Here is a 25,988-nt window from a genome sequence, read left to right as displayed (position 1 = left end):
AACTAAAATTGTTGTCAAAAAACATCATAATAAAAATGAAAAAAGAAAATATTTATATTATATATATGATATAAAATAAAAGACCTGTTTCTAGAATAAAGAAATTTTACAACTCAATAATAAGATATCAATTCAGTTTTTAAAATGAGTAGAAGATCTGAAGAAACAAAAAAAATACAGAAATAGCAAATTAGCAACTGGAAAAATACACAGGATGATTAATAATCAGAGGAATGCAGACATGCAGAGTAGATTCACAATGAAAAATCACTATACACCCACTGGTATGGCTAAAATTAAAATGACTGACAATATCAAGTATTGGAGAAGAGTGGAGCAACTGGAACTGTCATACACTGCTGTTAGGAATACAAAATGGAATAGTCACTTTAGAAAAGTTTGACAGTTTCTTATAAAGTTAAGTGTATTCTTCCCATACAATCCAGATATTCCCCTCCCAAGTATGTACCCAGGAGAAACAAAAATATATATTCTCCCAAAGAGTTGCACTTGTATGTTTGTAGAAGTTTTATTCATAATGGAAAAAAGCTGTAAATAATACAAATTCCATCAATTGGTAAATGGAAAAACAAATTGTGGTATATTCATGAAAAAAAAAAGAATTAACTACAAATAGACACAACAACATGGGTAAATTTCAAAAGCTTTATGCTAAGTAGAAGAAGCCAGATACAAAACTTGCAAAATGTATAATTCTATTCCTATTAGTTTTTGAAAAAGTAAAAATATACTGATGGAAATCAGATGACTGGTTTCCAGAGAAAGGGATGGTGGGGAGGGAATTGACTGAAAAAGGCAGGAAGGAACATCTGGCATAATGAAAATATTCTGTGCCATGATTGTGGAGGTGGTTACACAACTGGATAGATGTGTAAAAAAAACACATCAAATCATGCACTTATAACTAATGGGCTTTACTGTATGTGTATTTTACCTCAGTAAAGTTTATAAGATAAAAATTACTGGGCTGGAAGGAACCTTAATTCTCATTTCTCAACTTCAAGAAAGTCATGGATAATAATATCTAAGATTTATATATTATTATAATGAGTTTTCAAAAGATTTTCCTTGACTTTATATTTGTTTTATTCATTAGCTTCCAAATCTTGGAAACAATCTGTTTTTATTTTATTTTTTCAGTTCTTTATGTAATGTCCACTCCCAATGTGGGACTTGAACTCACATCAACATCACAAGTCCCATGATCTACAAACTGAGCCAGCCTAGTTCCCCAGAAACAACCACTTTGGGTTTTAATTTTGTCTCACGTCACTTGCATAGCCACAGAAAACTAATCTGACTCCATGATTCCCAGTGTTCTATTGAAATTATAAAGGTTCTTTGTTTTCTCTTTTAAACACTTTTTTTTCCCACTAACCAATTTTCCTCTGCTTCTACAATAGTAGTTATCATTAGAGGTGGTTACCATAGTAATTACCATAGTCACCACTGTCATTAGGACTGCACCTCAAGGTTAAGTAAGTTTCCAGGGCTTGAGTCCTGGCCCCAACATCTGACTATGTAAGTGAATATGTGCTTCAGTTTCCTCATCTGCAGAATAGGGATAAAAATTGTTCCCACTTCATCAGATTATTTGAGGATCAAATGAGATAACATACAAACAGTACTTAAAAATATACCTGGCACATCATAAAGACTCAATAAATGTTAGCATTTCTATTAGCTTCATATTTTTTCATTGGAAATTCCAGAAGAAAAGAAAACAGTGCTATTCAATAAAGCACCAAACTCAGATTTTAGATCAGGAATTATACTCAACTGTAACCTCAAAAGTCAACAGAAAAATCATCCTCTACTTCTCAGTGTGTTGTAGGGCTTCTTTATTTTTTGTTGTTATTGTTGTATTCTTAATTTCCTGATTTATGTTACAATGGAGATAAATTAAACATTGTTAGAAGGATATTTCTTATGTCTATTACATGTATGTATGTTTGCATTATGCATGTGTGTATACATATATGTACTCTTACTTATCTTGACCTAAATTTAACTTGGGATTCTTTAAAGCACTTGTATTGGAGAAATTATTTGGATAGGAAAACTAGGAATACACAAGGCCTGCCTTGGCTTAACCTATCCTCCTACAATAAAGGCCTCTAACGAAACAAAATGTGTATACAGTAAGCAAAGGAAGTCACTTATTATTAGATTGGATTGGATTAGATTAGATTGCATGATTAGCTGGATTAGCTGTGACTTTAGCTCAAGCTCCATGGTGGAACTTTACAAACAAGGGTAGACAATATAATATGAAGGCATCTTTGTCCCTATTTTAGAGGGAAAATGAACCAGTTACACAAGCAAGGCTCAGTTGTGCCTTCAAGTAGGCCAACCTGGCCCAATCTTCAGACAAGGATAGTGATCTTTTGTCAATGGCCACATGTACAATAGCACATCTACAGAATAAAAGTTAGATAGCCATGGCCTGTTTAAAGAGATCATCCTAGTCCCTCATTTTTACTGCTCCTTCAGGGAATCTTTCACTGAGAGCCTTGTTCACCTGCTTTTAGCCAAAGGATGACTCCACTCAGAACACAGCAGTTTTAGCTCAAATCTGATCCATTCGAACCAACCTCTTACTTCTTGGGTAGGCGGGACTCAATGATAATACAGAGTGCAGAGAATTTACTTTCCATATAACCCCACAGCAATTCTTAAAATTGCTGTGAAAATTAAAATGTGACTAATTATTATCTGATATAGTTTGCTATAGTATACTTGCCAACTACTGATATTATAATCTGGGAGATAGTTGCAAGACAAAATATTTCTTCAATATTCAGTAGTATGTTCATAATGTGAATTTCAAAGAAAACATTTTCAAAACCAGTACTTCCCAATGACAGTAGAATGGATTACAAACTCATGTGGAGGACATGCATAAACCCTAGAAGAATAACTACATTTGGCTTCCATTGGCTTCTACAAAGTACTTACACTAAATAATGTGCATTTCAAGAATTTGGGGAAAATAACATACTTTTTTAGTAAAAAATATCTGATTCCATGGACAGAAGAGAAGAATTCAGCATGGTAGTAAAAAAAAAATCTCCTTAAGACTTTTGTGTCAGTTTCTTCCTAGATTCTTCTTTCTCATAATTCAAGTCTCAATTTAAATATCACTTTAGTGATGACGTCACCAACTTCTCCACCTAATCAGTCCCACCCTCCTCCCAAGATATATTCTAGTTCAGCATTGCAATACTTAACATTTTGTATCTGTTTGTAAATCACTGCTTGCCCCACAGACCTGCATCTTCCTCTTAAGAGCAGAGACTGTTCTTTGCTCACCACTGCTGGTAATGATCCTAATAAGGACCAGTACAGAGTCAGCATTTATTAGTAATCTGTTGAATAAATAGTTTGATGAATGAAGATTTTATTTTATTTATTTATTCATGAGAGAAACAGAGATTGGCAGACATAGGCAGAGGGAAAAGCAGGCTCTTCACAAGGAGTCCAATGCGGAACTTGATCCCAGGACCCCAGAATCATACCCTGAGCTGAAGGCAGACGCTCAATCGCTGAGCCACCCAGGTATCCCAAGATTGAGCAATTTTAATAGGCTACCTTCAGAAGAATAACCTATTTCAGTTCCTTTGATACTTGTAGGACTAAACATAGAATTGAAAATTCTTAGTCTAGTCCCAATTCCTTGACTTACTATCTGTGACTTCTGAATATATTACTATTATACATCTTTGTTATCAAATGGCATAATAACATCTACTTACTTTCCCTCCCATGTATGACTGATATGGCTAATGAGAGGATGTATATATATATATATGTATGGAAGTACTTTAAAATGAAAAGCATTAAGATGCCTGGGATTATTATTATAATACGCTGCAATTCAAGGTAATTAATTAGCACTAAAAACATTCAATATGGATAAATTTAAAATTTATCAAAAGAAATCTTTCACTGAGATACATAATAAAAAACCTGAGAAATTATTGTTAAGGGCTCATCCACTTTAAATATACACATTTGTTTGAATATAAATCTCAAATGACAAAAATATTCTTCACCTCAAATACTAGTAGAATTTTGGCAATTCAAAGTCTGTGATGAGGATAGAAAACAATACACAAAAGGTTTAAGCAATTAAATTGTTTATTCCTAACCAGTATATAGCTTATTTTAGGTGAGCCCTCCTACTTTGCATTTCAAGTGATCTGAATCCAGTCTAGAATCAATCAATTTTATGTCTTTGTGACATTATTGTCTTTGCCAGGAAACTACAAAAAGTCTTTTTAATCACAATGGGGGAATCCCTGGGTGGCTCCGTGGTTTAGCACCTACCTTCTGCCCAGGGCATGATCCTGGAGTCCTGGGATCAAGTCCCACATCAGGCTCCTTGCATGGAGCCCGCTTCTCCCTCTGCCTGTGTCTCTGCCTCTCTCTCTCTCTCTCTCATTCTCTCTCTCTGTGTTTCTCATGAATAAATAAGTAAAATATTTTTTTAAAAAAAGAAATCATATTCCTTTATTCATAAAGGGAAGTATTTGAAATCTTAGAGAACTATCACTGGATAACACTATGGCATTCAATAGCCTATTCCTAATTAAAACCAAATGACAGAGATGGATGAGCTAATCAGGTATTATGATTTCAAAGAACTCTCGCATGCTTAGGGTTAATTTTTATTTTAGGTTGAATTTCTAAGCACAGTGCCTTGTGCTATCAAATGAAACCACGGATCACCTAAGCTCAACATATGGGCCATTCAGAATAAAGTATCTAAAATCTGTAGTAAATCGCTAAAATTTTAAAATAGTGCATTACACTCATCTGCAAACACATCATGCTTAAGTTATGACACTTTAAAAATGTAGTAAAGAAGATGAATGTTGATCACACTACTCTGAACATTTCTGATTCTTGGTGTTGTCAATTCATAAGATTAAAAAAATAGTAAAATAGGTAGTGAAGTAGCTCTGGAAACATTTTTTGTTAAATGCCATCCAAAGTTAACACAAGCTGAAATGTCATTTGGTTTATCCAACTTCCTCTTCAAAGATACAAAGTAAATCAAAAATTCTACTCTTACCCAGTCTCTATGAAATTAGAAATTATTTTGACAACGGCAGTCTCTATGAAATTAGAAATTATTTTGACAATGGCAAGGAAATATATCCCTTCTTTCCACCACATCATTTTGTTATTTTTGTTTACTTTATCTATATAAAGAGGTGTGTGTGTATAGCTGTGTCTGTGTATGTCTCTGTATATGCATGCACAGGCTCCACTGTAAACTTAAAAACTCTTGGTTTTAGAAATTTACTTTCTAGTTAGCTCTGTTGAAGAATTTCTGTGGAAGCTACTCAGCCGAAACCATCCTCGAGTTTGCTAAAGGTGTTACTTAATTTTCATAGACGTTTTGTGTGTGGAGGTTACTAGAAAAAGTATGGACTGGTTATTTTCTGCTTCAATACCAGGGAAGCACATTGCTATCATGTTCAGAAGCCGAAAGATGACTTCAAGTAATGCAAAAAAAAAAAAAATCCGACATGAAATGCTGCTTGTTTATTTATATGTTAGCATATAATTGTCCAAAGTAGTATCATTTAAATTTTGCATCTGCAGCTCATTTTAAAGGTTGGGATGTTTCAAACTGATAAAGCACACAACCCATAAAGGTATAAAAAGAAAATATTATGCAAACGTTGCAATAAAAATCTCATTTTTAAGGTAATATCTGATAGCTTGTGCCTATATAGAACATGTTTAAAAAGAAAGGAAAATTTTTCTCATCAAAATCTACTGGTTAATTACACACTTTCCTAGTAGGAAAATGCCATTCCCCTGCCTCACCCCAACTGCTTTCTATGTATAAAAAAGGTCAATTCTTTTTTTGGTTTTGGTTGAAATACATTGAGTAGAATAAAAAAGATATGCCCAACTAATTCTTATTTAAATACTACATGGAAACAAATGTCCTGAAATGTAATTTGAAGCTTTTTATAGAGGGCCAATATCATTTCAAAAGATAAACATGAAGGTAGAAAAATCAGAAAGCACTTATTTATGGAAATGCATACAATGTGCAGCAAAGCACTGCAAATTTTCTCAAATGCCTCAGCATTCTAGAACCTACTGACTCTAGAATTAGTGACAATTCTGAGAGTTTTCATTAACAACTAAATGAGGAAAAGCAAATGTACTTTCTTCCCTGGTAAATAAAATAAAAGCATTACATACTAAAAATAAATACTAATCCCTACACTGATGTTTTAGATGTTTTGGAATTATCCTTGAGTACTAGTTGCAAGAGGATAATTTCTTCTGTTCACTGTCCAAGACAGAGACTGATGAAATTAGGCAATTAAGGAGTATGTTTTCATGATACTGATTAATATTAAAACAGTCATGAGAATGCTGTTTCCTAGAAGATGAAATATACTTTAGGAGTCATATTTATTGTCTATATGCATTAATCAAGAGCCCAACATCTGAACAGTATAGAAGTTCTATGTATCCATATTTTCATAATTTTTCAATTCAGCTTTAGTAACTATTTTTTCACCATTTTTGAAATATTACATTTATGCCCCTTCAGCCTCAACAATCATAAAAACAACTATGATAATGATAACACAATTATATTTGGGCTATAAAGAATATTTGACTTTACTTTTAATGACACCTAAACAATTGAATATGATTGATCAAAGACCTTAAGAAGTTACCTGAAACTGTTTCCTATAATCATTTTCCAAGATTCATTAAAAAATATTTTAGAACCTCAAATTTGGCTGATGTCACTAAGATCTCTAACCAAAAAAAAAAGAAAGAAAAGAAAAGGAAAAAGGTAAGTTCAGCAAACAGTACTGCAGCAACTAGACATCCATGTGCAAAATAAAATGAATCTAGACACAGACCCTATACTTTTCATAAAATTAACTCTAAATGGATCATATATCCAAATGTAAAATGTAAACCTATAAAATTTCTGGAAGATAACACAGAAGAAAACCCAGATGACCTTGTATATGATGATGACTTTTTAGATATAACATCAAAGGCAAAATCTATGAAAGAAATAATTGATAAGCTGGACTTCATTAAAATTAAAACCTCTGGTCTGCAAAAGACAATGTCAAAAGGATGAGAAGACAAATCACAGACTGGGATAAGATATTTACAGAAGACACATCTGATAAAGGACTGTTTTCCAAAATACACAAGGAATTCTTAAAATTAAACAATAGGAAAATGAACAGCTCAATTTAGATATGGACAAAAAACCTGAACAGACACCTCAACAAAGAAGATATACAGATGGAAAATAATCCTATAAAAAGATGTTCAACATTATATGTCATTACAAATTAATACCATTGCATACCTGTTAGAATGGCTAGAATCCAGAACACTGACAATGGCAGATGCTGGCAAGAATGTGAAGCAGTACTGCCACTTTGGGAGACAGTTTGGCAGTTTCTTACAAAACTAAATATATTAATACTTTATGATCTAGAAATCATGTTCTTTAGTATTTACCCAAATAATTAAAAAACTTATGTCCACACAAAAATCTGCATGGGGGTGTTTATAGCAGCTTTGATCATAATTGCCAAATTTGGAAGCAACCAAGATGTCCTTTAGTAGATGAATAGATAAATACACTATAGATAAATACACTGTAGTATACCCAGACAATGGAATATCATTCGGTGCTAAAAAGCAATGAAAAGATGAAAAGATGAGGAGTAAGATGAGAAGTAAGTTTAAATGCATAGTACTAAGTGAAAGAAGCCAATCTGATAAGCCTACATACTGTAGAATTTCAACTATATGACATTCTGGAAAAGGCAAAACTATGGAGACAGTAAAAAGATCAGTGGTTGCCATTGGTAGGGGGTAGAAAAGAATAAAGAGGCAAAGCACAGAGGATTTTTAAGGCAATGAAACCATTCTATATGATATTATATTGGTGGATCCTTGTTATAAAACATTTGTCAAAACCCCTACACTGCACAGGAAGAATTAACTCTACAGACTTCAGATGCATCAGTGTAAGTTCATCAATTGTAAGTTCATCACAAATATACCAGTTTGTTCTGTATATTGATAGTGGGGGAGGCTGTGTATGGATGAAGACAAAAGGTAAATGGAAAATCTGTACTTTCTACTCTGTCTTGCTGTGAACCAAAAACTTCTATAAGTCTAATATTTAAAAATATTATGAGAACATGACCAACATGAGAAAACCCTTGATGTTAATATTTTCTTTACCACTTTCTAAGAGATTATAGGTATTGTACTAAAAATTTAAGTTTTCATATTTTAAACTTCATTAGTAGGTATTAAATATTTTATAAAATAATTCATTGAGCTTTAAAAATTAAATACTGAATATCTTACAAAGTAAAATTAAATATTTGAATCTAATGTTAATGGAGATAATGGTAGGAATGTGCTTTACTGTCTCTTTATCAAAAATTGCAGTGAAATGAAGCCAAATATAAAAGAGTACAGATTACATAATTTCATTTATAGGAGTACAAAAACAGGCAAAAAGTCAGGAAAGTGACAAAAAAGGAGCACAAGAGGCTTTTAAGGGGCCAGTTGAGGATTCTGGGGATTGGTTGGGTGTTCTGGATATTGTTTCAGTATCCTCAGTTTGTGAAAATTCATGGAGCTATAGACTTTTTTGCTATGTTTTTTTAAAAGCAAAAAAAAGGCAGTAAATATTGTTCTTCATTAAGTTTTGATTGAAGCAAAGAGGGGAGAGAAACATCGGTATATAAATTTTTACATAAGCCTGCAGTTAATATTAAAATAGAGAACAAAAAGGAAGTTAAGAGAGTTTCAAGGACTTGAGAGGAATGGCCTTTTCAATGTATCATTCAACAGGCTGGAATTTCTTAGTATTACTCATGAGCTAGTATAAATCCTAGGGACATCAATATAGGCTGGACAACCAGCAAAGAAAAATGTAAGATTTGGGGAAAATTAGAGTTTTCTTAAGCAGAATTAAGAGTGAGGTAGGAATTAGTAAATATCTTTCTGGGAGACCTTAATCACATCCCTTTTACCTGCCAAAAATGTATTTTCATTTCTGTTTGAATTACTTTTAAAAATGCACAGGGCTTGTGAGTTGTAACTAATTCTGTTATATAAAGTCCATTCTTCTCTTTTCTGTGGACATGGACAACTGAATGGTTTATACACGGTACAATTGTTCCCTTTAGCTGAGTTGGATGTGACCAATGACCTCCAGCTTATTTTTTTGCATAAGTCATAGGTGTCTCCTTCACTGCCTGTCAAAGTGAGTTTCTGAAGAGTTTCTTAATATAGGAGGTACTTTATTCCAGAACACATTCCCTGAACACTATTTCAAGCAACAGCTTCTATCCCTTTATCTATCAGCTCATTTTACTTTGGACAAAATGGACTAGTATGGGCTTTATGTCCTCTTATTCCAATACCTCATCCTATGATGTCAATAAGAGATAATGGGTTCAGAAGGTGACTCCAAGAGAAGAGAGAAAAAGTGAACTAAAAAAACCTAATAATCCTTAAAAATAGATTAATTATGCCTTGAAGAAATAAGAAATTAACTTCAAACAACAGAGTATCACTGATTATCTTAGGTTTATCAGATGCTTTGAAATCTAAGATTTGTAGGGAAATGTGTGTGAGTAGGTGTGGTTTGGGAGGTGTTTAATTGTGTATGTTTGAAATTCAGGAAACATATACAGAGACTTTATTCTTATCAGGTAGCAGAAGGAAAAAATCATAGATTTCCATTTGTTGATTATTCACAATGTGTCAGGCATTGTGCTAAGCCCTTCAGGGTGATTTATCTCATTAAATGCTCACAGAAACACTGCAAGGGAGGTATGATTATTATTTCCATTCAAAGATGAGAATATGAAGGCTTATAAAATGTAAATGATTTATCCAAGGACTTACCACCTAAGTAGGAGAGCTGAAATTTTAATTCATTTCTGTCTCAACTCAAAAGCTCATGCTCTTAGCCACTTTTCACTATCTTGATCAGTAAATTATCACAAGGGCAAATAGAGAATTACTGGGAAGAAAAGGACTGGAGGACTGGAACTCCTCCAGAGGACTGGAAAAGAAGTGTAAGACACAAAGCAAAATGAAGAAAGGAAAAGAAGTGAAAAATGGAAGAGGGACAAAATACAAATAGCACAGTGCAGGTGTATAACAGATGCTCAATAAATGTTTGTTTAATCAATGTACATGACATTTGCAAGTAAGTATCATAAATACGCACTCCATAAATATTTTTTTAAATTAAAATTGGTCATTGTTCCCTTAGCTACAGACAAAAGTGTGTATATGGTTCAAAAGAAAAGTTACAGTCATGGTTTTCAAACACATGCAAGAGACTGAGAAAACCCAAATCCCAAAAGTGTTAACAATTAGGAACCTGAATTAAAAAGAATTTTCTCATTCATATCCCTCACTTTCAAACTAACTTCGTGATTAAACTTTAATGTAATTATAAGAGTTAATAACCTTAAAGAGAAAAATAATCAAGTCTCAATTATAATTTTCGGGTAGATTCTTTCTGAAGCAACATATCACCAGAAAATAATTACCCTTAATAACGTGGGAGCTATTCCATTAAGTTCTTTCCTTCATTAAAAAAAAAGTACATAATTTTGAAGGAAACAGAAGAAATCATGAGAGAATGAGCTCCATTTGATCTACTCTACACATCAGATGCCTGTATCAGCAGTATTGCACTTTTCCATTTACTTTGAGAATGTTGTAAAAACAATCACATTTCTCTTCCTATATCTAAGAAACTGATGCTGCTGGGAAAACCTTGGTGATTGGTGCCACGGCAGAAGCATCATTTCTGATATCTGCCTTGTTCATTCCCATTAGTGATCTTTGTATGTAGTGCTTTTTAATTATTTTTAATCTTTCTTAAGATTCCCAAGTCCTCAGTCCCAACCCATCTATCTCATCATCTTCATAAGATGATCCAAGTACTAATCACTATATCCCTATTGACAAAATATCCTCCATATATAATACAGTTCATCTCTTTATTAAGTACTTCTTATGTATTATCACCTTACATTTAGATTTCACAGGAACCCTAGAAAATATTACCAACCCCATATTATAGATAAGGAAACAATGATTTAAAGAGGTTTTGTCACTTGACCAAGATCACCAAAGAGTGTATGGTTAACTGGATGCAAACTAAGTATAAAGCCTGGGCTTTTGATCACTATGTAAAATACAAACTGTCTAGTGTAAACGCCTTCAGAAACTTCCCACTACCCCAAATCCTCTCTGCTCACTCATCCTTCTTCATTCAAGGCTTACTGCCATATCCCCCTTTAAACCCAAGGCCAGACCTTAATCCTCAATTACTAAGCCTACAGCACTTCATGTGTTTCTGGGATTTAAATGTTTATTCATAATTTCTTATCACATGATGAAGAAGCTCAGGAATTACAAGAATAAAGAATGAGTAAAAGCAGCCCAATGCAGTGGGTGAAGCTGAGTAGAAGCGCAGGAAAAACTAAGGCAATGTCATTGATTTGCCTCAAGCTGTTATCTGATGCTGGCTCCAACTCGGCCCACACATAAGTGTTTACAGATTAAGGGAAGAAATGAGAGATTAATAAACTTTGTGCTTTATGACTATAAAAGAAATTAGAATTTAAAAAACCCCACAGTTTATCACCTTATTCAGTTGAAAACAGAGGCAGGTACATTTACATTGCTAGATTTCATGATGACTTAACTCGTAAGATTAATCTTTTATAACCAGCCTAAGGTTTCCTTAATCAGAAACTGAAATATCATTTAATTTCAAATCAGCCTGTTTATTTATCTTTATATATTCAATATTACTATATATATCATTCATTTTTTAAATATACAGTATCTCCAGGAATACTTTACTACCTGCAAACCTTCAACTTCAAAAATATATTTAAGCACATATAACGTATTTTTTACATTAATGTATGTTTTTACATTGCACTAACACATTAATACATATATTAAGTAAATATAATGTATAATGTAAAGTACATATATTTTAAAGTACATGTATTTTTAAGTACATATATTTTTAAGTACATATAATGTACTTCCAAATTATTAATAATTATTTTCTCAATTTTATTTCAAATGAGGTAATTATCAAAAAGGATACTCATATTTAAGATTAACACACTTGACTTTCATCATGTTTGACTTTGCTTTATCTCTATTTACTAAATAGTGATTATTTAGGTAATAGTTAACCACAAGGAAAATTGTGCAGCATTCGCTTCTACAGATGACATTTTATGCCAGTTTTTCTAGATATTGACATTTTATATCTTGTTTTCTACTTACAGAAGTAGATAAAAAGTAGTGCAAAGCCAGTATCATAGATAACATATATACTAAAATGCTGAATTAACTCCAGTAAATGAACCATAATTACAAAGAAAGATCATGCAGGGAAGTTCTTTTTCAAAACCTCTTGGTTTTTAGTCAAAGCACAGTGCCAAAACAGAGCCAGCCTTTAAATAATCTATGTTCCCTTCCTCTCTCCTCCCTTTCTTTCCATTTCACTTGTGTTTTCATTTTCTCTTTTCAAGTACTGTTCCCTCATGAGGACTACTGGAACTGTCTCCTAACCTAACCACCCCTGTCTTCAATCTCACTTCCTCCAGTCTGCAAAATGCTGCTGTGGTTATTTTTCTAAAACACAAACCCTAGCGCTTCATTGTCCTGTTCAAAAAGCTTCAGTTCCCTGTTGCCTGCTGTGTCACCTTCAAACACCAGAATTTGACAGATATTTCTAACTAAGCCCAAGCTCATCTGGTCAATCTCATTTCCAGGCTCCTCCCATGCCGCACTCTCAAATTCTTGCAAAGTAGATGCTCAGCTTTTTTAGAAAACGGGTTTTTCCTTATCTTCCAGTACTATTAAACTACTCTGTTTGCTTTTGTTTCATAAATCCACATATGAGTGAAATCACATGGTATTTGTCTTTCTGTAACTGATTTATTTCGCGTAGCATAATATCCTCTAGCTCTGTCTGCATTGTTGCAAATGGCAATATTTCATTCTTTTTCGTGGCTGAGTAATATTTCTCTCTCTCTCTCTCTCTCTCTCTCTCTCTCTCTCTCTCTGCATGTGTGTGTATACACATCTTCTTTATCTATTCATCAGTCAATAGACTGTCATTAATGCCTTTTCCCCATGTTGTCCACCTAGGAAATGTCACTTTTTCATTCATAATTTAAATCAGGTGTGATGTATTCTTTGAGGTGCTCCTTATGTATTTCCAGCTTTATATTGTGTTCTTCTAATACTCATGCCTTTATCATAAGATTTATCAAGTTGAATTCTCGTTGGTAATACGTTTGTGCCTGTCCTTTGTTACGTTATGATATCTGAGAACATACAGGACCATGTTTCATTGGTCTCTGTATTCCTGATGTCCAACACAGAACCCTATTATGTACCTTTATAAGATTGTCAATAAAATGTATATGGGATAAATAAATGATTCATAAAAGATGAAAATAGTTATAAACAATAACAACAAAAGACAACAATAAGAACATTGATAGGCATCTGTATTTTAAAAATATACCTTTAAAAGAGTATGTAAAGACTTTAGAGCTGGAAGGGATTTCAGAGATGAGAATATTTTAGTATAATCCTTCTATTTAAAAAGTGAAGCTAGATGGGCTCACAACACAGAGGAAAAGTAATAGCAGAACCTAGACAAAAGCCTGAGATTCCAAGACACAGTCAAAATGCTATGCCTCTATATAACATAGTGTTGGTAGATTTTTTGGTTTTTCAATATATTTTTGTAAATACAATTATTTCAAATATTTTTCTTACAATATATTTCTAGAAGTGATGATATGTGCTGAGCAAATATTCAGAAAAAATTACGCTAATATCCACTCTCACCAAGCATATTTGAAAGAACCAATAAAATTACTTTTTGATAATCACTATTATAATTTTCATGTCTTTGTAAATTTGACAGATGGAAAACAATATTTTATTACTGATTAAATTATCTTTATGTAATTACTAGTGAAAGTTAATGGGTTTTTTTTCAAATGCTTATTAACATTTACAAGTTTTGCCAACTGATTTCTTCAAGATTCATCATTGATGTCAGTTACAGTGGCTCTTTTTACATTTGTGCTATTATCCTTTGACCTAACAGCCCAAATATATCCCTTACTTTATATTTTGCTTTAAAACTGTATTTATGATATTTTTAAAATATCTGACAGTGCTGAAATTTTACTATATCAAACAAGTCTATTTTCCTGTTATAATTTCCTTCCCCATTCAAATCTAATGAACTTTTATTTTTTTCTCTTGCTTCTTTTTTACTTAACTCTAAAATAAATTCCAAGTGGATAAGACTCTTATGTGGAGGAATCATGTCACTTGATCTTACTATGAGTTGATAATCAATTAATAGAATGTCCTTTTCCACAGAGTTCTAAGTCCATCTTTATCACATCATAAATTCATATGTAAGTGTATACATATACATACAAACTGATTTGCATATTTATTGTTATATATTTCTGGTGATTTCTATATAGTTCTATTTACCATTTTTCTATTTGGTACTAGTTCCAATTTGTATTGACTATAGCTTGTCATTAGATTTAAATATTAAATGTTTGGTAGAAATAAACTTTTCCTCAAAATCATTTCAGTTTTTATTCATTTATTCTCATAATTAAAATTTAAATAGTTTCAAATTCTAGAAAATACTCCTTTATCATTTGGTTGGAATTATACTAAGCTAAGTCTGACTACAGATTTACTCAGATTAATATTTTTCTTGTAATTAGTTTTTCTGTCTACAAACAAGGAATGCTTCTCAATAAAGTCATCTGTTAATATAGGTCTTTCAAATTCCTTGGTTCAATTTATTCCAAATATTTTATTTATTATTTTTTTAATTTATTTTTTTTGGTGTTCAATTTGCCAACATATAGAAATAACACCCAGTGCTCATCCCATCAAGTGCCTCCCTCAGTGCCCGTCACCCAGTCACCTTCCCCCTCCACCTCCCTTTATACCACCCCTTGTTTGTTTCCCAGAGTTAGAAGTCTCTCATGTTCTGTCTCTCTTTCTGATATTTCCCACTCATTTTTTCTCCTTTCCCCTTTATTCCCTTTCACTATTTTTTTATATTCCCCAAATGAATGAGACCATATAATGTTTGTCCTCCGATTGACTTATTTCACTCAGCATAATACCCTCTAGTTCTATCCACGTCGAAGTAAATGGTGGGTATTTGTCGTTTTTAATGGCTGAGTAATATTCCATTGTATACATAGACCACATCTTCTTTTAATTTTTTTTTATGATAGTCACACACAGAGAGAGAGAGAGAGAGGCAGAGACACAGGCAGAGGGAGAAGCAGGCTCCATGCACCAAGAGCCCGACGTGGGATTCGATCCCAGGTCTCCAAGATCGCGCCCTGGGCCAAAGGCAGGCGCTAAACCACTGCGCCACCCAGGGATCCCCGACCACATCTTTATCCATTCATCATTCGATGGACACCGAGGCTCCTTCCACAGTTTGGCTATTGTGGACATGGCTGCTAGAAACATTGGGGTGCAGGTGTCCCCGCCTTTCACTGCATCTGTATCTTTGGGTTAAATCCCCAACAGTGCAATTGCTGGGTCGTAGGGCAGATCTATTTTTAACTCTTTGAGGAACCTCCACACAGTTTTCCAGAGTGGCTGCACCAGTTCACATTCCCACCAACAGTGCAAGAGGGTTCCCCTTTCTCCACATCCTCTCCAACATTTGTGGTTTCCTGCCTTGTTAATTTTCCCCATTCTCACTGGTGTGAGGTGGTATTTCATTGTGGTTTTGATTTGTATTTCCCTGATGGCAAGTGATGCGGAGCATTTTCTCATGTGCATGTTGGCCATGTCTATGTCTTCCTCTGTGAGATTTCTGTTCATGTCTTTTGCCCATTTCATGATTGTATTGTTTGTTTCTTTGCTGTTGAATTTAATAAGTTCTTTATAGATCTTGGATACTAGATATTTTAAATATTTTTTGCAAAGGAAACAGAGTTTCATTTCCCATATATTAGTCAATGATTTCTTACTAATGTATAGGAAAGCTCTTCATGTTTTAATATTAATTTTATATTTGATCATCTTCCTAAAGTAATTTCTTCAAATGTATTTTTTCAACTTACTGCCTTGAGATCAAATCACTTGAAAATACTCATACTTTTTCATATTTAGTAGTAATCTCTATTATTTTTGTTTCATGTTTGTCACATTGGTTACAATTTACAGAATATTAGTAATAATGGTAAGAGGACTAATCCAGGGGATCCCTGGGTGGTGCAGCGGTTTAGCGCCTGCCTTTGGCCCAGGGCTTGATCCTGGAGACCCGGGATCGAGTCCCATATCGGGCTCCCGGTGCATGGAGCCTGCTTCTCCCTCTGCCTGTGTCTCTGCCTCTCTCTCTCTCTCTCTCTGTGTGACTATCATAAATAAATAAAATTTTTTAAAAAAATTAAAAAAAAGAGGACTAATCCATCTCTTTAATAGGAATAACAACTAGAAATATATAATTGGTCATAGGTTGAGTACTTTATTATGTCAAACATTTATTCCATTTCTAGTTTATGTACAGAAATGGGAGATATATTTTAATCAAATGACTTTAAAGAATCTTATGAGATACTTATCCTTGTCTAATTGACCTCTTAGTGTATTTATAGTACATTTCCTAATATTAAGTCATATTTATTTCTTTTAGATAGCTTAAAGTTATTTTATGCAAACACACTTGCCTCAAAATCAGACTATAATATTCAGAGACATTCATAATTATATATTTGGAAATTTGCATTAAGTACCTGAAATCAATACTATTTCTTTTAAAGTTTTTTTTTAAATTTTTATTTATTTATGATAGTCAGAGAGAGAGAGAGAGAGAGAGAGAGAGAGAGAGAGAGAGAGGCAGAGACACAGGCAGAGGGAGAAGCAGGCTCCATGCACCGGGAGCCTGACGTGGGATTCGATCCCGGGTCTCCAGGATCGCACCCTGGGCCAAAGGCAGGCGCTAAACCGCTGCGCCACCCAGGGATCCCTCAATACTATTTCTAAAGAAAATAAGACGCTGGAAAATTCTACCTCTATACTAGCCTCTGTGATCAGGCAAGTGTATAGTTTCCTCAGAATACTGAGTACTGAAATGGTTAGATCATCATCTCACTGGGGAGTTCAGGGAAGCTGCTCATTCCTCTTCATGTCAAGAAATTCAACCACAAAATGAAGACTAACATTAAAAATATTCCAAAGTTGATTCCTCTCACAGGCTCTCACAGATTCTACGTGATTCTTAACTGTATCTCCTTTAGCTTGATGAAAACTCACCCACGCAAGGAAGCAGTGAGATTCTGAGCCTAGAGGGCCATCATCCCCTCTCAGGTATTCATGTTTTCATCAATTTGCTCACTTTGGTTAAATTTTCCCCCCTAAGTCACTTGTAGAAACTTCCCAAATGTCCCTTTCAAACAGGGAGAGCACCCCTATGACAAGGAAATGTGTACTACTTCCTTTTCACCACTTATAATTTGGAACAGATCTGACATCCAAAGTTTGGCTAATGAGATTCAAATTTCTAAGAAGTAAGAATTGAGACTTAGAAATATATACATGTTAATTTTAGCAGGTGCCCTGAAGAAATAGCTGCTAATTTGTAGAAATGTAGATGGCCTTCTGTTATCTACTCTATGAACCTAGAAGTGGGGAAAACCAATATAAACAAAACCAAACAAAGGAAACAGGGAGAAGTTGGGATTTCTGACCGGTTTTTAGTCCTTATAATCAGCCCTTTCGTTAGACATTGTTGTATTCTGCCTTGGGGTTTCCTGACATACCTTCATAAATTCTTCCTTTTAGCTTAAACAAGTTTAAGGTGGTTTCTGCTACCTACAAACACTCTTGTTTAGTATGCCCCTGTGCCTGCCCTGCTCCTGATGTGAGTTCAAGTACAGAGAAAAGGAGTGAGGAGATCACACTGGAATTCTACCCAACGCTTTTTCTTTCTAGTAAATAAGGTTCTCATGACAACAGGAAAATCTCCGATTCTATACAAGATGTAAGTATTAATATTTTATTGCCTATAGACCAGACTGAAAGAATTGACATCGTTGCTTAAGTTCCTGAAAAATCTGAACTCCTCTTCTTTATTTTATGTTTTTTCTTTTGATAAATCTTTGTATTTAAAAAATTTATAGAAACAGTGTTTTGTTCAAATGGTAGCAATAAAACTAATCCAAAAGGTAGGCCTTTGTTTCTCTCTGGCTCCCTAAGTACAGAGAAAAGGTTGAGAAAAGTTGTAAGAAACACATGAGTAATTCCAGATATGCTATGAATCAGAATGTGCTTGAAATACATATACCGAATATAGCTCAGGTAAATTTTTCCATTGATGAGAAAATAACAGTTTGAGTGATTAAATTCAATCAAACCACCATTGTTGTTTAAGCCTTTGATGACAATAGTACTTTGTAGTTTAGTAGTTTGACTGTGTTTCACCTTTACCTAGCTGTTGTGTTATAGAATAATTCTGGTCTGAAATACTAATCATTCACCATTTGAAATTCTAAGATTATTGTTATGTTCTCAGTTAAACAATAAAACTGGAAGAAGCATGACCTTTTAAACCAAGTATCTTTAAACCATTGCTTAATTAGGCATACTGCACACAAGGTTACAATCTCAGCAAGACTGAGTTTTAAACAGTTACTTTAATTTTATACCAATGGTCTGTGCAGCATCCAGCTGTTCTGGCTCCTATGTCTCCTGCTATTACAGACTGGAAGTCTCCCTTCATACCAATGACAAGGTTTTATTTACTATCACAAATTAAAAGGGATCGTGAAAAGCAATCTGCCTCGATATCTCACTAATGTCAGAAAGAACTGGTTTAACAACAGTTTCTTTTGAAGCACAAATTGCACTTTATTGCAGACATTATCCAATATTTAAATGGACATTACTAGATAATTCCATCCAAAGTCAATTTTTAAAATTACTTATGAATACCTTTCGTAGCTCAGTGATCCTGACAGAAAATCTGGAAGGCTACACTATACAAAATTGATCATTGCCTTACAAAGCTCATTCTTTGACAACTAGTAGTAGCTATGCTAAGACAACCTTAAGTATATAATAATTTTTTGTTGTCATGTACAGTAAGCAGCTCTGAATCTAGTCAAGTACATTCTCCACACCTCAGGGTATTCAAAACTGATTATTTCAAGGAAACTGAGGTTTGGCCAATGGTCCTCTCATATTTTCAGGCTTTGGGAAGTGAATTAGCCATCTCACTAGGTGAGAACACTGACCATCACCAACACAACCCACTGAATTGGCATGCAATTAACAACATATAATAGCTGTTAGCTAGGTTCCCAGTATACACTCTAGATGTCTACTTCCAATTCCTACAAAAGCCTTGTCAAGAGCAATAATATTTAAGCCTATGGATTTGACGTGCGCTCCATTTAGCTATTAGGACATATCAACGTTCCTCCAGGACCAGCAAGTAGCAATAAGGGAAGTGGAGTGTCCAAAATTATGACCACTCCTTCAACCCAGAAGCTCTTATTTTTAACTGACTGAAATGTTAAATTTCTGAGTAGCAGTCTTTTGAAGATCGAGTCTAAAAAGCAGAGTATAAGGGAAAGCTTTTCATTTATTCTTAACAGAATATGGTAATCCCCGTATCATCAGAGCTTGAGAGAGTTGTAAATCTAGATCAAAGAAGATTATCTCCTTCCTCCTGAAAACTCTTTTAAAAAATACCCTTCAGTGTTACAAGCATTACATTCTTGGCTTTGACTGTGGATACATGTGCAAAACAGCCAAAGAGAAAGCTTCTGCTTTTGTATAAAATTTTGTTAAATAACCTTGCTTATTAGGCTGTCAAAGTCCCATATGATACATTTCTTTTAGAAATAGTTTCCAAGAAAATCAATTCTCTCTAAAAAAATACGTAGGCTTGCTTCTATCATATAATGAAAGTTATGTATCCCACTGATGTCCCTTTACGTTTTGGCTGCTTGGGAAGCTCAGAACTTGATGTAGTCTTGTATCCCGGTTACCATATTTGTTTCTTCTTCCTTAAATGTTTTTGATAATACACTTCTATTTGAGCCACCCTATATATCTTTTTATCAGAAATAGGCAAGGCACTAATAATTAATTAACGCTAATAAATAGCCAACAATGAAATTTAAAAATTGACAAACTCCCTGAAAATTACTAAAAATCAGGAGGATTACATAATCCATAACAATCTGCTTATGCTTAGATCTCTCACCTTGTAGCATCAGCTGTTAGAATACAGACTAGTTTCAAGCCATTAGCAAAATTAATCTCCAGGGAGCTCAAAGAGATTCTCTTTTAAGTTCATATACTAAAATTCATGTATTTTATATGATCCTCATATCTGGAGTATACTTACTCTTAGATAAGACATAGTTCTATTATGCTTTAGTGTTGCTTTCAAGTTTTTTAGTTGCTTTCAAGATGAAGAACAAATCTTAAGAATGGCCTGTAAGACCTCTTGTGTTCTATCTTACTCTTATCTCTGACACTCATTTCCTTCAGATACGGCTGTAGAGGTGTTTCCCTACTGCAATCTCTCAGTTCAGCATACCTCTATTTTCAGCACTCACTAGAGATTTTATTATTATACTTTTGTGTGCTTTTTTGATTATTATCTAAATTTCCAAGAAAATCTAAATCTCATATCTGTTTTGACTATTTTTTTATCCGTGGTGTATCTTTAGCACCTATCACAATGTTTAACACATTCTGTGTGCTCAATATATGTATCTTGACTAAATTAATGGAATTTTATATGTGCTACTCTGTTCACAGTGAGTTTAAAGAAGCAAATTATGGAAGAGATCAGCCCTAAAAAAAAAATCACAAAAATAGCAGTCTGATATAGTAGAAGGGGAAAAAAAAGAATATAAAAAGGAGACAGAAGAACTCAGGAATTATTGGAGTCTAGAGGCAAATTGTCTTAATAATCATTAGGCATTAAGATGTTTTTAATAGTCTTTAATAGCATCATTATATTACAGTATGGTATAATAATGAAAGTCATCAAGGGAAGGTTTAGCTTTTATCTATGATTAAGATAAGAGAGAAATTGGCAATTCACCTTTAAAATACTTTAATCTTGTGTTTCTTTAAAGATTTTCCCATCTGGACTTGAGCTTCAGTTATTGAGAAAATATATTCATTTACATTGCTCTTCACACCTCCTAACTTGGATAAATGGGAGTGTTCTCCAACCTCATGTTAGGATGTGTTATAATACTTCTCTTTTGCTCAATTTTTTTAATTGCAAGAAACTTATTTTTAAATTCCCCTTAATATTTATATTTGTAATGAAAGGATTGTTATGTAATGTCTCACAAAAATTCTGCTGAAAATAAGGATACCCTGTGTTGAATATAAACCAAATTTTGCCTCATGTTCCCTGCACAAAGCAAAAGAAGAAGTTTCCACTTGAATTCTAAATTGAAGATGACCTTGTGCTTTTTTGAGAAAGGCTGGCAGCTGAGGTCACTGGAGTGTATTATGATGGACAGTGCAGTGCTGCATGTGGCTCAGAGGCATGTCCATTGTGTGGATTACAGCCAAACAGAAAGAATTAGACAGCTCAGAGAATTCTATCATTTCATTTGAAAATAATGGTCAAAATCATGGGCAGTAACCATTACAACTTTCATGAAAGAGCAACAACATTCAACAATTCCATCACTTCAGACAGGCAGTTGGCTATTCTCAGCCAAATACTATGGGTCCAGCATATTTTGAATCAGCTTCTGTAACGCTCACAGAAAGCAGTATTTCTGCTTCTGCAGGAAGCAAATCCCATCTACACTGCATCGTATGTAGTTCTATTTTACAAGATGCAGCCCATTGTTTTACATTGACCAAATCATTGAAAGTGAAACAAAGGAAGAGAAGACACAGAAACTTAACACAGCACTCTGAGAAGGTGAATATGTAGCAACTCCGAATCATCTACCTTCCTCAAGTCAACTTAACCTGTTTAAAAAGCTTAAAATCAGTTTTAAAACAAAATATCTATAATTCCTTTCCTAATAATGGCACAAACAAAACATTTTAAAAGAAATCTAATCTGTTGTCAGTGGTTCCAAATAAGTCTCCTAAGTTATTTCTGAAATAGTGGTATTTAAGTAGAATATTTTGATTGATAGAGGCTTATTTTTAACTTCTGCTTCTTTCAGGAGCAGATTAATGCTTCTTTCAGGAGTGCAAAAAATATGTTAGAGATTTAAAAGCAGGTGGAAAAACTCACACTTCTGATTAAAAGGGGAACTGCTTCTAATCCTGAGCTTCCCACTCTGAGTACCTTCCCTATATGGGGGGCAGGGGGAACAAACACTGTCACTTCTAAAGTATATAAGGACAAAAAAAAAGTTGTAACTTACCATTAAAATTTACAGCCCGAATATAACCAAGAAGCTCTTTCCCATCAATGGCACTCATTCGTGGGCAGAGGCCGATGTATCCAGGGCAGAGATCTTTGTGCATACTGTGCAGAGCATAAGCCATAGAATATACTGCATCAATTACAAACTGGACCTTTCCTTCCTGTTCATAAGATGAATCCCTTGCAATTCGTTCCAGCCCTGCAAAATAAGAAAAAAAAACATTAATTTGGTGTTAGATTTCACTAAAAGATGGCATTAGGGCTAAGATTTCCACATTTGAGGCACACTTAATGAGACAAAACTATTTGATTTTACTTTCAATTACTTTAATCCTATACTTACTGAGTCAGACTTTTAAACTGGGTATTGAATTTTTTATTTGGAAAGAACAGAAACTATTCTATTAGCAACAAAAAGATATGAACTAAATAAAAACATATCATTTCATTATCTTTATTTCCACCTTACTGAGTCCTATTATGTTGTGCATTCTAGTAATTACACAACATTTTGGTAGTGTCTTGATCTCATAAGTAAAATGTGTAGATTGCATTCTTTTCATCTACTTCAGTTTCAGGAGTATCATTTAATTAGTGTCTCAAAGTAAGGTCTTTTTTTTTTCACCCTGCCATGCCTATTCTCATTTTGAATGTGCTTTACTTGGGAGCCCTTTCTGTAAATATTAAATGACAGTGTTTCCATAAGTGAACCAGCTATCTTCAGAAGAATCATTCAACTTAATCTTCTTCTTGAACTCAGTTTTTCTTTTTCTTTTTTTTTTTAAGATTTTATTTATTTGAGAGAGAGAGAGAGAGAGAGAGCACGTACTCAAGCAGGGGGAGGAGCTGAGGGAGAAGAACAAGCAGACTCTGCTTTGAGCTCAGAGCCTAATGTGGGTGGGTTCGATCTCAGGACCTGAGTGAAAATCAAGTGCTGGATGCTCAACTGACTGAGCCACCCAGGCACCCCTCGAACTCAATTTTCTATTTTATTTTATTTTTAAATAATTTCCAGCTTTACAGAGATATAATTGGCATATAACATTGCTTAAGTTTAAGATATACAAAATGATGATTTTATATGTATATATTGTGAAATGATCTCCACAATAAGGTTAGTTAACACATTCATTACCTCCAGTAGTAAACTTTTCTTCTCCCTTGTGGTGGTAACATTTAAAATTTACTCTTAGCAACTTTCAGGTATATAATACAGCATTGTTAACCATAGTCACCATGCTGTGCTTAGATCCTCATCAATTTTCTATTTCTATAGTAATTGATTTAATTTATTACAGAATCTAGGGGTCTGATAAATTAGTTTTCTAGGACTTTCCTGTCACCTAACTGCCAGCCCACATTTCCAATTGCCTATCATTATTTCTATGTAGTCTGCTTCCGTGTCAAACTCAATAGAGCTAAAACCAGGCTATCATTAAAGGGAATTCCATCATTTTCCTAAAACCTCCAACTGAGGCATTTGCAGGTTTAGGAGTAGAGAGGGAAGATCAATTCTTACAGAGTATCTTCAAAGTGCCAAAAGGTATATTGATTCCTTCAATCTGCATTTGCTGTATGATCTAAGCTAAGATCCACACAGATATGGGAGCACTGTCTTCTCCTATGTGTGGCACTTTGTCTCCTGGGTCTTAGGACAGTGATGCTATGTCAAGAATGGCATCAAGGGACTTTGTGAAAACAGCCCTTTCATCTTCTTCCAAAAACTTCTCTCCCATAGTTTTAACTACAAAGTAGACAATTCATAAATAAATATTGAAGAATGGTCACAGCAAACAAAAAGATAACAGTTGTTTCTTTAAAGATCTTATCTGGTGACCAACCACTCTGGTTAGTCCAGGATTGAGGGATTTCTCAGAACATAGGACCAAAACCTAGATATTCCTGGGCAGACCAGCATGATTGCCTATGAAAAAAGAGGCAAATGACATATCAACTTAATGATGCAAGACAGAAATAACTACTTTGAGGTAGGTCCTTAGGTCCATAAGACCCCAGTTACATTTATTTTGTATCACTAAATTTGAAAACTGGAAATGAAGACTATAAATCCCAGAGCAGTCATTCCATTCTTGATTATCTTCTTAAGTATAGATTCCCTAGGGCCACTCCAGATTTACTGAATCAACATCTCCCATCTTGGGGACATGACAAATCTGTAATTTCCAAACACAGATATCTAACTGTCTTAGTTTGGGTTGATAAAACAAAATATCAAGGACTAGGTGGCTTATAAGCAAAAGAATTTGCTTCTCATAGTTCTTGAGGTTAGAAGTCTAGACTCAAGGTAACAGCATGGTTAGGTCCTGGTGAAGGATGTCTTCTAGGTTGCAGGCAGCCATTTTCTTATTATATCCTTACATGGAAGATATATTTCTGGTGACTTCTTTTAAGGACACTAATCCCATTCATGAGGGCTCTATCTTCAAAACTTCATCTAATCCCAATTATTTCCCAAAGGCCCCACATCCTAATATCATCATATTAGGTGGTAGAGTTTCAACGTATAAATTTGAAAAGGACACAAATTGTCTGTAACACTAAAAGTCCAGGTTATGTGGTTTGAATTGCTGATCTGTAAATCCCTCTGCTACAAACACACACAGACACATACACCCACATGCATCCTCCCATCACCCTTCTGTGAATGTTATTGCTTGTTTTGCTTTCTTTTGCATACTTTATTTTTCTGTATGTGTGGATCCTCTTTAATAATCAAGAAGATGTACTTTTAAAAATTATCTATCTATCTATCTATCTATCATCTATCATTTTCGAGAGGGACAAAGAGAGGGGAAATTTCAAACAGACTCCCCACTGAACAGGGAGCCTGACGCAGGGCTTAATCTCACAACCCTGAGATCAAGACCTGAGCTGAAATCAAGAGTCAGACACTTAACAGACTGAGCCACAAAGGTGCTCCTCTTTTGTGCACTTTATAGAAAAGACAGAATTTCATTGTCTCTATTACCACTTAGTGGAGTATGAACAGCAGGCATAGAAATGGCAGAAAATGCCCAAGCCAAATTGATTCCAAGAAAGTAATGACCATGAGAACATTAAGGAATTTGGAAAATTTTCAGGATCCATAAAATATAGATAAGAGCTAGATGTGTATGAATGTTTTGTATACATTTTTTAAAGATTTATTTATTTGTTCATGAGAGACACAAGGAGAGAAGGAGGGAGGCAGAGACATAGGCAGAGGGAGAAGCAGGCTCCATGCAGGGAGCATGATGTAGGGCTTGATCCTGGATCCCAGGATCATGCTCTGACCAAAGGCAGACGCTCAACCGCTGAGCCACCCTGGCGTCCCAAATATTTTATTTTATTTTATTTTATTTTATTTTATTTTATTTTATTTTATTTTATTATTTCATTTTTTTATTTATTTATGATAGGCACACAG

The 25,988-nt window shown here is 34.1% G+C and overlaps 1 protein-coding gene across 3 annotated transcripts in view; it reads right to left on the bottom strand.

Annotated features, from left to right (window-relative positions):
- The window catches only part of GRM8 (glutamate metabotropic receptor 8), a 745,814-nt gene that overhangs the window by 245,156 nt on the left and 474,670 nt on the right, over positions 1-25,988 (bottom strand). For all 3 annotated transcript variants that reach the window (XM_055307451.1, XM_055307453.1, XM_055307452.1), the window contains one exon: positions 22,560-22,760. In XM_055307451.1, coding sequence (XP_055163426.1) covers positions 22,560-22,760 — 201 coding nt within the window. The remainder of the gene's footprint in view (positions 1-22,559; positions 22,761-25,988) is intronic.

This window comes from Nyctereutes procyonoides, unplaced genomic scaffold (assembly GCF_905146905.1).
Source record: "Nyctereutes procyonoides isolate TBG_1078 unplaced genomic scaffold, NYPRO_anot_genome, whole genome shotgun sequence".
NCBI classification, from domain to species: Eukaryota; Metazoa; Chordata; class Mammalia; order Carnivora; family Canidae; genus Nyctereutes; species Nyctereutes procyonoides.
Note: the sequence above shows the minus strand (reverse complement) of the source record. Positions and strands in the feature narration are given on the sequence as shown.